This window comes from Fusarium sambucinum, chromosome II (assembly GCF_050947815.1).
Source record: "Fusarium sambucinum isolate potato_lamoka chromosome II, whole genome shotgun sequence".
Classification (NCBI taxonomy): Eukaryota; Fungi; Ascomycota; class Sordariomycetes; order Hypocreales; family Nectriaceae; genus Fusarium; species Fusarium sambucinum.
The window spans coordinates 5,962,922-5,976,164 of NC_139293.1; the positions used below are offsets into that span (position 1 = coordinate 5,962,922).

Sequence of the window (13,243 nt, forward strand, 5' to 3'; positions counted from 1 at the left end):
TGGCTGGGGTCTCCGCTACCAGATGAGTGAGACCGTTTGCGTTGCGGACGGACGTTTATCGTCTTTATTAACGGGGCAGTTAGTAGGCAGGTGTGGGTAAGCATGGCGGTTGTGCTGTTGTGTCGGCTTGTGGCTGAGCACCTTCCTATGTCGGAGTTGGAGAAAGTACCCTCTCGTGCACTGTTGTGCTGGAGCTTTGGACGCACCGTGCGGACACAGTTGTTCAAATCTGAGGTACTTCCATCCTGTGCACGGTCGACAATCTAGCCCTTGTCGTTTATCAGTCGTGATAAGAATGCAAGAGATAACGGAGACCCAGAAAAGGGCCGTCCCCCGATCTTTATCCTTTATCGCATGGGATCGAGTTTCGGCTGCTAACAGTTTTTAGTGAACGAAATATATGTATGTTCTTAGATCCATCCGAATTATTCCGATAACTCCTTCTCACGAATGCTTTATTTCCGGCGATAGTTATTTACAAGACATTGCCTTGATCATTCATTCACTCATGACGGCTTCTACAAGGGCTCTCAAGTCGTTCATTGTGTTTTAGTCACTGCATCTCGGACTTATTTCAGCCAGTGTTCTTGTCCCTCAATTCCCTACACACTACATATGTTGGTAGCCAAATCCTGGCTTTACTTTGTGCGACCATCTGCACAATCAGGTATCATCATCACGAGCCACTGCCAAGGGAGTTTGGTTCTCTCGTAGCTCCATATAATCTCATCCTCGTGGCTTAGTTTCAGCTCACCTCACTGCCGGCCTCCCGGCACTTAGAACGAACTGTCTTTTCGGGCTCCCCAGGTTTAAATGTGTATGTACAAGGCAAGGCACTTGGCCTGCAGGCTTCCGCCCCCACTTTCCCAAGGTAGAGAGACCTTGGGTGTGTACTCCCGCTGTTGTAGATGAGCTCAAAGCCCCGAGTTTCATATATGAAAATTTGTCTCAACCATATCCTGGCACTGGTATCACTTCAGCGTGACGGCGGCATGACCGGACGATACTCCCTCACTCACCGCCTTCGATCTCATTTCTCCTGTGCTTGCAGGGAACGTGTGAGTTCCGACTCTGTCCTTCATGAGGACCGATGGTCGGTTACCATTAAGTAAGACAAGGCGTCCAACGAGACTACCCCCAACTAACTGAGGACGAGGCAGATCCAGGCAGGCAAGCCGTAGCATGGTAGAATAGCATGGTTCCCCCTAAGCCTAATCGTGCAATGTGACTGTATGGGGAACCCTTGTCTTATGCGTCTACGCGTGTTGATGTGAGTTTAAATGCGATCAGTTGAGACAAGAAGGCAAAACCCCCGACGCTACAAGCAACCCTAGCCCATCAAAATGCGATAACTTTAGTCTCGACTTCCACATCAACCTACAATCTACAATGCAGTTCCTGTGGATTGAGCCATATGTCTCCAACCAAACATGAACTAATGCACTATCAGGAGTTCGTCAAGGCTCTTAGCTATGGTGGCACTGTCGAGAAGCTGGAATGCAGAAGCTATTCATGCCTTCAAGTTACAAACACCATTTATATCGGACACTAGGGAGATCTACCCAACATTATCGTCATAGTACAAAGGAAGCGACCAGTACAACTGATGCATATCAACGGAGCATCATTTGACAGAGCAGACTTGTGCCGGCAAACCACGGTCAGGATCTAATTAATGTTAGACCTGTTCAAGACGATCATATGTTAGTGGTTGGTAGATAGTAGGTGCAATGCAGTTGGCCACCATTCTTTTGGTTCCAGAGCGTCCCAATTGAGGTTGTGACGTCAATCAGCTGAGCAGACTGGGTCTTATGACGTCGAGCATGCAGGGTCTAAATGGATTCCACGTCGGTTTCCCCACGAAACTCGTCAAGTCGATGGCTGGATGGCTGGTATCTTCCTCCGGAACTGCAGCTCTACGCCATTCTTTTACCTTGGATTCGTACAGTAGACAGCTATATCCTTCGTGCTTATTAAATGACGAAGGGTCTGGTCACCGCATATTTCCGCCACCGGGGTCGCCCAATCTAAGCCAGTCAGTGTCAGAGGACTGGAGGGAAATCCTTTCAGTTGCATCGGATGCTGTGACATCCATTCTTGCTTGTATCCTTATGCCTTAGCCTGCCCGAGCAAGTCGTGCACCGCCAATGATCGATCCCTGATCAGCCTTAAGTTATGCTCTGTTTCTTTACCGCTCATCACCTGTTGCATTACGTCTTTTTTATGCAGACGTCTCTTTACATAAAGAAGAGGGTATTCCCGTCATTTTCTCTTGTTACTTGCTTCTCCACCATTGATTGATCTACCCATCTAGGCAACTGATCGCTGCTGTTATAACCATATTTACTCAACAGTTACATCAAGATTCCTTTTCAAACTCCCCAAACCAGTACCCTTGGTCAAGACGTATTGTTGTTGCATCCATGGCATACTATCATCAGCCCAGGCAACAATCTCGTCCATATCGATATGACGATGACTTCGTTGCTCCCGATCCCGAGAGATCATATAATCCTTACGACGAAGCCCCGCCCCGCAGAGTACGAAGAGAACCGGCGACCGATGCGTCGTCTGGGCCACCACCACGTCGTTACAAGTCGGAAAGAGGCCGCCGCCCACGAAGTCCAGGAAGACCTGTCTATCGCGATGAGTCCATGGCAGATGACGGTGGGCCCGAGTATCGCAACCATTCTCATAGATACGAGCCAGAACGCCGTGGTCATAGTGTAGGACCTAATCGGCGATCGCGAAAACTGAGTCCTCCACCATTTGGACCACCCCCAGATTCACCTCGTCGCAAAGCCCGATCCGCGCGGCCCGAACGCGAGTCATATCGCCCTGAATATGAACATCGTCAGTCCTCAAGAGAGCCACGGCCTAGACGAGAGCGCGACGTACCCGTTCGAGATGAACGTGCAGGGCGCCCGGAAAGAGACCCACGATATAAGAATGACAGTCCATCATCATATCCTTATAATCGTGATCCATATACTCAAGGGCCACCTCAGCGAGGATATCCAGACGAGGCTCGGGAAGCCCGTCGTGCTCAAAACAGGGATCCTGATTCTGACTACTTTCCCCGTCGCCACGGAAGGTCAGTACCGCCAGCTGACCGATCAAGATCACGAGGAAGAACTGGGAGATCGCGGCACTCAGATTCTGGATCAGATACAGAGGACGATCATTACGTAGCTGGAGCCGCAGGAGCAGGAGCAGGAGCTGCGGCGGCAGCTAGTCGACGACGTTCACGCTCTCAGGGGAGAGACCGGCGCGGACGAAATCTTCAACAATCTCCCAGTCGTGGTCGCCCACCAATTACCCAGAAAGCTCGCGGCGCCCCATCTGGACGTCGAAGCTCTATGCCGGCTTCTACGAAGAACAAGGCTGCTGCATGGTGGCAGAACCCTATGGTGCAGGCAGGCGCGCGTACTGCTTTCACTGCTGGTGCCCAAGCAGCGATGAAATCTGGTAAAGAATCTGGTCCTTGGTTAGGCCCCAAAGGAGCGAAGGTGGCCACTGCTGCTCTTGGTGCAGCCTTGGTTGATGGTTTCATGGGCCAGAAGCATCCTGACAGTACAAGACAAAAGCTTATGAGGGAAGGATTAAACTTGGCATCAACGCAAACTGGAAAGGTTCCAGAGCGCCGTGGCCACTCTCACTATAAATAAATTAAGAATAATTTAATAGGGGGGCTTTGCAAAGTCTAATTAATATATTAAGATAGTAGATTATAAAGAATAAAGCTTTAAAAGTAACTTTATTTTTATATAAGACTATTAATATTAACTTTATTATCTTAAGAAAGATAAAGCTATATTACTTTAAATTAAAAGTAATACTATTTATATATATATATATTACTATTTATATATATAAATTATATTATTATTTATATCTTTAAGACTTTTAATTATTTTATAAAGAAATAAAATAGCTTAAATAATAAATATCTAATAATTTAATAATATTATAAGGCTATAAGGCTATACTTTTAAATAAGCTTTTAATAAAACTTTATATTAAAATAAAACTATATAAAATAATAAGATAATAGTAAATATTTTCTTTTTCCTTATATAATAAAACTATTAATAAAAAAAGGTAAAAATAATAATAAAAAAATAAATTATTTTACCTTTAATAAGTTAACCTAGATTATAATTATAATATTAATATTATATTACTATATTATTTAACCTTATAACTATAGCCTTATAGCTAAGTAATATATAAGGCAATTTTATTATATATATAATAAAATTATTAAAGTATTATATATTAGCCTAGTTTTATTTTAAGATTTATATAATCTTATAATAATAAAGCTAAAATATATTTTTATAAGCTAAAGACTTTTAATTAAAGATAATATAATATTAGCTATATTTAGTTATAAAGTCTTATAATTCCTTAATATTCTTATTCTTTAAAAGGACTTATAATAGATTTAATAGGAAAAGTAATAGCTTTATATATTATATTATAAGATTAAAAAAGGGAATATTTTTAAAATAAAAGAAATTATATTTTATAATATAATAGATTAATATAAGCTATAATTAATAGAACTAAGGATATTTATTTAAATTATTAAAGATAAGTATAAGTATTTTAAATATTAGGAAACTCTATTTAAGTTAAAGTTTATAAAGGAAGAACTTTAAATATATAGCTAAAAGTTTAATATAAAGTTAAAATATTAAAGTAAAACTTAATATTATAATTAATTAAACTAAATTATATAACTAGACCTCTTATTATATTATATAATTATCTTAATCTTTATATAATTATACTATTAATAATTTTAATAAAGAAAGTTATATTATTATAGCTTAAAACTAAATCTACTTATCTTATAGTTATAAGTAAATTAAATTATATAGTAATAGTATTATTACTATTATTTTAATTAAATTACTAGTTAAATCTTAAATATAGCTTTTTAAGCTATATCTTATTAATAGAGCTTAATTTACTTATAATACCTATTTATAGCTATAGAATTTATTATACTTAAAGTATTTTTTATTTACTTATATTATTAAATTTAATTTATAATATTATATAGCTTTTATTTATTAAATATTAAATATAATATTTATTTATTTACTTTTATTTTTTTTATTAAATAATATTAAATTATTTTATAATTATATTTTAAAATATTTAAATAATTAATTTAAATACTTTTAAAATATTTATATTTATATTAAAAATACTTAAAATTATCTATTTTAATTAAAAAATTAAATAAAGAAATTAAAATAATCTTTATAATTAATTACTATTAAATAAAATACTATTTAAACCTAGCTTATATATATTAAATAATAAATTAAAATAGCCTTAAAAAAGAAAAATAATAATATCTTTAAGGCTTACCTTATTAAATATTATACTTTTAATATTATTTAACTTATTATATTTAATATTTATAAATCCCTTAAAATTAATATTTTTATTAAGCTTTATATAATAATTTTTATAAAAATAACTTTTTTACTTTTTTTTTAATTTATTAAATTAATTAATCTTATTAAATAATTATTTAATTTTAATAAGTTTAAAGATAATTAAATTAACTTATATTATTTTATTTTTTAAATATATTTAAAGTTAAAAGCTAATTATAATTAATTTTTAATATACTTTATTTAAATATTTTATATAATTAGCTATTTTAAAGGATATATTTATATTTAAATTTTATTATATATTAAAGCTAAAGACTATTAATTTTTAAATTATTAAAATATTATTAATTTATTAGAATATACTTTTAAAGACTTAAATTATATTAATAATATTTATATTAAATTATTTTACTTTTATTAAATTTATAAGGATTTTAATACTTTTTTTATTAAATTTTAATACTTTATATTAAAAAGAGAAATATTAAAAAAAGCCTTTTTTACTTTATTAAAATAAGCTATTTCCTAAGAGCTATATAAAATATTAATATATAATTTATTACCTAGCTATTAATATTATAACTTAATTACCTTTTTATAAGAATTAGAAAACTAATAATATTATTTTATAATTAACCTATAGTCTATTTATATCTTTAAGACTTTTAATTATTTTATAAAGAAATAATATAGCTTAAATAGTAAATATTTAATAATTTAATAATATTATAAGGCTATAAGGCTATACTTTTAAATAAGCTTTTAATAAAACTTTATATTAAAATAAAGCTATATAAAATAATAAGATAATAATAAATACTCTTTTTTTCTTTATATAATAAAACTATTAATAAAAAAAGGTAAAAATAATAATAAAAAAATAAATTATTTTACTTTTAATATTTAATATATTAAATTAACTTAAATTATAATTATAATATTAATATTATATTATTATATTATTTAACCTTATAATTATAGCCTTATAGCTAAATAATATATAAGGTAATTTTACTATATATATAGTAAAATTATTAAAGTATTATATATTAGCCTAGCCTTATTTTAAAATCTATATAATTTTATAATAATAAAGCTAAAATATATCTCTATAGGCTAAAGACCTTTAATTAAAAATAATATAGTATTAGCTATATTTAATTATAAGGTCTTATAATTCCTTAGTATTCTTATTCCTTAAAGAGACTTATAGTAAATTTAATAAGAAAAGTAATAGCTTTATATATTATATTATAAAATTAAGAAAAAGGATATTCTTATAATAAAATAAACTATAATTTATAATATAATAAGTTAATATAAGCTATAGTTAATAAAACTAAGGGTATTTATTTAAATTATTAAAAATAAGTATAAGTATTCTAAGTAATAGCTTTTCTATATATTTAGCTATAATAGCCTAAATAGGAAACTCTATTTAAATTAAAATCTATAAAAAAAGAAATTTATATATATAGTTAAGAGTTTAATATAAAGTTAAAATATTAAAGTAAAATAAATTTACTTAATACTATAGTTAATTAAACTAAGTTATATAACTAGACCTCTTATTATATTATATAATTATTTTAATCCTTATATAATTATACTATTAATAATTTTAATAAAGAACCTATAGTCTATAATATAAAAAATCCCTAGTTAAAGATATAATTAAAGATACTTTATTACTCTCTAGTATAATAAATTAAAATAATAAATCTATATATAATTTAAATTAATTATATAAATTTAGCCTCTAGATTTAGCCTTACTTTAATTTAATATTATAAATTACCTTAATAGAATCTTTATAGTCTTATATTAATAACCTTAACCCTTTAATTAAAGATATTAATAATATAAGTAATCTGCCTTATTAAGTAAATTAGCTATTATTAAATATACCTTATATCTATAGCTATAAGGAAATCTTTCTCTTTAGCCCCTGGTTTCTTACTTAACTTTAACTTCTTATATAGCCTTATTAAGGCACCTAGCTCTTTATAGAAATAATATCTCTTAGCCTCTTTTTCCTTATTAAACTTTTTTTCTTTTAATAAAAATAGAAGAATTTAATAATTAAAAGCAGCTAGCTTAATAGTATTATTATAATTAAAAAGATTAAAATCCTAGCTTATTAAAAAGGCCTCCTTTATAAGACTAGAATCCCTTAATAATAATATTATAATAGCCTTAATAGCCTTAGGCTTAAGGTTATAACTATTATTATAATAAAAATCTATTTTTTTTATTAAGGTTTAATAATATATATAATCTAGCTAGATAACTAGGAGGTAAATATATTATATTTATAATATAACTAATACTATAGATTAAAGGGAAAAAGGACTATAATTAATTAACTATATAAATAAATATATTAATTATCTTTACTTTAATTATATTAATTTTTCTTTAAATTTTAATAAATTAATAATTATAAAAGGAAGAAATAGCTATTATATATATAGCTTAAAAGCTTCTTTTATATAATCTTTATTATAAAGTTTAATTATTGCCTTAATATAATATATATTCTTAATAAGAAATTTAATTATTAAGAGAATTATATTTTAAAATAATAAGTTTTTAATTTATATAGATATTTTATTAAATATTAGAGTTATTAAAAGGCTTAGATTTATATTTACTTATATTTACTAGTAAGATATAGAAATTAAAAAACAAAAGAAATAATAATAATATAAAAGATAAATATATTATAAAAAAAGTATCCTTAAATATCTTAAAAGAAGTCTTTATTACTTTATAGAAAGAAAAGTCTTTTTAAAAATTATTAGCTAATAAAAAAACTTATAGACTTAAGTAATTAATATTACTATAATTATTTTAATTAATTATAAAAAAATAACTAGTATTTCTATTATAACTTAATTAATTAAGCTTTTATAGTTTTTAAGTTTTATAAGAAAATAAAGTAAGCTTATTATAAGTTAATATTAGGCTTTTACCTTTATATTTACCTTAATAAAATAAATAAAAATATTTACTATTATTATTTATAAAATTTTAATTAAAATTAAAAGTAATTAATATTTTAATTTAATAATATTATTAGCTAATATAAATATAGCTAAAAAAGAACTTATACCTTTATATACTATAGCTAATATAAAAATAAAAAGTAAAAGATTTATAAATAAAAGTTAAATTAAGTCTTTAAATAATTATTTTAAATATTAAAATAATAGCTTTTAACTATTTATATTTAATAATAAATTAATAAAAAGTAAACTAATAATTTATTATATTTATATTAATTAGCCTTTATATTAAAAACTATTATTATAAAAATATAATATTATATATTATTTAATTAATTAATTACTTTATTATGTTAAAAATATTTTAATTAAAATAATATAATTTATAAATAGGCTTTATTATTTATATATTTATTTTTAATAGTAAATATTATTAAAAGAATTATAATACCTTTATTTAGCCTATAAGAATTAAAGCCTTATAAAATATCTTAAAAAAGATTTTCTATTAAATAAAATAAAAGAATTTTATAAGCTTATAATAAAAAGATATTTTATTAATATTCTTAAAAGCTATAAAGGTATATAATAAGAAAAAATATTATTATTTCTTTATTATTACCTTAGAATAAATTAATTATATTTTATAAATTAATATCCTTTAAATTAAGCTATTAAAAGAATTATTAAAATTTTAAAATATTTTCTTATTTAAGAAAATTAAAAAGCTATTTCCTTATAAAATAAAAGACTATTATATTAAATTAAAGCCTAAATTAAAATTATCTTTTAAATCTCTATATAATATATTTTTAAATAAGCTAATAGCTTTATATAAATAATTAAATAAAAACTTAAAAAAAGGATTTATTAAATTAAGCTTATTTCTTATAATCTTTTTAATTTTTTTTATTAAAAAGCTAAGAAAAAAATTATAATTTTATATAAATTATAAGGCCTTAAATAATATTATAATTAAGGATTAATACCTATTATTATTAATTAAAAAATCTTTAAATAATCTATTTAAAATAAAATACTTTTTATATATTAATATTATATTTACCTTTAATAATTTAAAAATTAAAAAAGGCTAAAAGTATTCAATAGCCTTTTAAATTTACTTTTACCCATATAAATTACTAATAATACCTTTTAATATAATAAAAATATTAATAACCTTTTAATATTATATTAATAATATACTTTAAAAATACTTAAATATATTTTATATTATTTATTTAAATAATATTTTAATTTATAGCTAAACTTAAGAAAAATATATTAAATATTTAAAAATAATATTATAAAAACTTTAAAAAACTAGCCTTTATATTAATTTAATTAAATATAAATTCCTAATATTTAAAATAAAATTCTTTAGCTTTTTTATTAATAAAAATAAAAATAAAATAAATTTAATTAAAATTAAATCTATTAAAAATTAATAAACTTTAATTTATATAATAAATATATAAGCCTTTATTAGGTTTATTAGTTTCTATAAGAGATTTATTTAAGACTTTTTTAAGCTTATTATCTTAATAAACTACTTAATATAAAAATATATTCTTTTTATTTAAAATAAGAACTATAAAGTAAGCTTTAAGAAATTAAAAAAAGCCTTTATATTAGCCTTAATATTATATCCTTTTAATTAAATAAAGAATATTATCTTAAAGATAAATATATTTAATTATATCTTTATTAATATATTATTATAATATAATAATAATAAAAGGCTATACTTAATAGCCTTTTTTAATAAAAAGTATATAGCTATTAAATATAACTATAAAATCTATAATAAAAAGCTTATAGGTATTATTTATTATTTTAAAGAATAAAGATTTAAATTAAAAAAAATACCTTTATTAATAAATATAATTATAAATTATAAAAACCTTAAGTATTTTATAATAATAAAGCTATTTAACTAATAATAAGTTAAATAGTTTAAGTTTTTATTTTAATTTAACTTTTAAATTATATATTAATCTAGGAAATAAGGAATTAAGCCTAATACTTTAATTAAAAGGTTAAAGGATTTCCTTATAAAGGGAAATAAATACCTAATATATTAAAGCTAAGTAATATTAAAAAAAGAAAATTAATAACTTTTATTATTATAAGTCTAAAGAGGCTTCTTCTTCTAGGAGGTATAATGCTATATAAGTCCTGCGGATTAATTAGCTATATAATGCAGCTAGTAGTAAATAGACTAGGGATTAACTAACTGCTAGCTTAGTATTTAAATAAGTTTAGAGGTATTTAATAGGTTATAGGAGGAAAAAGCTACTATATATATAGAAGCTTCTTTTATTACCCTCTTATTATAGAGTTTAAGTTATATTAATTATAATCTTATTAGAAAAGTTAATTATTAAGAGATATTTAGGTTTAATATATTAGATTTTTAATCTATATAGATCCTTTAGTTTTAAATTTATATAAAAAACCTTAAAAAGACTTAGGCTTTATAGAATATAAAGTAAAAAAAATAAAATTATAAGTTTAAAGAGTTTATATTTATTATTTATTATAATAAAACTAGCCTATATTAATACTTAAGGAATTTTTATTTTTTATAAAATTATTAAAAAAGATTAATTATTTATTAAATAAGAAATATTAAATTAATAATAATTTATAATTAATAATATAAGCTTTAAAAATAAATATATTATAATATCTAAAGATTATATTTATAAAATATAAGATTATTTAAAATTAGCTATTATATTAAGATTATATTTATATTTTAAATTATAATCCCCTTAAGATTACTTTATTAAAGGCTTATTATAAATACCTTATAATTAAATACTTAAGCTATACTTATACTTATAATTTACTTTCTTAAGATTATTATTAGCCTAGAATATTAGCTTATATTAAATAATAAGTTAAGAATTACTATATATATTAAAAAATTAATTTAGCTTAAAAAATAAAATAAAATATATTAAAACCTTTATTTATTTTTAAATAAGCCTAATAATATATATTAATAGACTTTATTATATATTTATTAGCTAATAAAAGAAATAATATTATTTTAATTATAGCTTATTACTTAATTAAAATAAGATATATTATTATATATAAAGGAATTTATAATATTAAAGATATAGCTTATTATTACTTAAGAAAAGTATAAAAGCTTTATAGGCTTTTTTAAATAATAATATTTAATAAAAGACTTTAATTTATAATAAAATTCTAGAAAAAGCTTATATAATAGCTATTAATTAATTTACTATTATTTATAATTTTTTTTATTTTTTTACTTTATATTCTATAAAGCCTAAATCTTCTTAAGGTTTTTTTTATAAATTTAAAACTAAAGAATCTATATAGATTAAAAACCTAATATATTAAACTTAAATATCTCTTAATAATTAACTTTCCTAATAAAATAATTAATATAACCTAAACTCTATAATAAAAAGGTAATAAAAGAAGCTTTTATATATATAATAGCTTTTTCCTCCTATAACCTATTAAATACTTTTAAATAATTACTTATTTAAATATTAAGCTAATAATTAATTAATCCCTAGTTTATTTATTATTAGCTATATTATATAGCTAATTAATCCATAGGACTTATATAATATTATACCTCTTAGAAAAAGAAGCCTCTATAATAATATTTATAACTATTTTAATAGCTATTTCTTTAATAAAAAGGATATTATTAATACTATTTTATTTAATAATAATATTAAAGGCTTAAAATAGTTAAAATATAAAGCTAAATACCTTTAAAAAACCTAATATAATAATAATAACTATAGCCTTATTGAGTTAATTACTTTTAGCTATAAGCTTTTTTTACTCTATATAATATATTTCTAGACCTATAAGCTAGGCTAAATAATAATAAGGCTTAAATAAAAGCTTAAATACCTAAGGGATTTTAAAAAGAGGCTTATAAAAGGTCTTAATATTTATAATAATAAGGCTATCTTTCTTAAAAAAGTTAAGTCTAATTATAGGTATAAAGATTAATATTAATGCCTTAGGTTATAGATAGCCTAGGCTAATAAGGTCTTTAATAATCCTATTAAGTTAATTAAAAATAAGATTATAAAGAATACTGCTAAAGTAACTAAAGTAATAAAGGCATTTATATTAAAGGCCTTATAAGTAATAAAAGCTATATATAGGGTTAATAGGGTTAATAAGGCTAATTAAAGGTTAATCTAAGGGGATTATATTAAGGATAAAGAAAGTTAAAATATAGGCTAACCTAGAGGTAAAAGCTCTATAGGAATTAATATAGTTATATAATATACTGCCTTAAAATTCTATTATTAAACTTATATTAAGATATTAAAATTTTAAATTATATTTTAAACTAAGGACTATTTACTATATATTACCTTAAGATAAATAAATAAACTAAAAGGCTAAATACTATATTAAAATAATATCTATAAGCCTATATATTATATCTATAAAATAACTAGATTTAATAGCTTTTTTTAATAAAGTTTATAGTAAACTCCTTAAAATCTAAGATTATTAGTATATCTTTATTCTTTATAAATTATAAGTTTTATTTTTAAATAGGCTTTAAGCCTATAATTACTATTAAAAGAATCTTTATTACTAGAAATATAAAATAATTTATAAAAACTATAAATAATATCCTAAAATACTTAAAAATAAAAAGTATTATTATTTAAGCTTATTATAAAGCCTAAGTAAATTAATATAAATAATTAGCTTAATAATATTAAAAAAAGAGATTTTATTTAATTAAATACTTAAAATATTAAAATCTTAAGATTATAAAAAAAACTAAATTAA

The 13,243-nt window shown here is 23.8% G+C and overlaps 1 protein-coding gene across 1 annotated transcript; it reads left to right on the plus strand.

The window, feature by feature from the left end:
* Positions 1-2,423: 2,423 nt before the first annotated feature.
* Positions 2,424-3,668, plus strand: FSST1_008956 (uncharacterized protein; the record flags this gene model as incomplete). The annotated part of the gene is made up of 1 exon (XM_083225890.1): positions 2,424-3,668. The coding sequence occupies one exon, from the start codon at positions 2,424-2,426 to the stop codon at positions 3,666-3,668; it is 1,245 nt and encodes a 414-aa protein (XP_083084917.1).
* Positions 3,669-13,243: the final 9,575 nt, after the last annotated feature.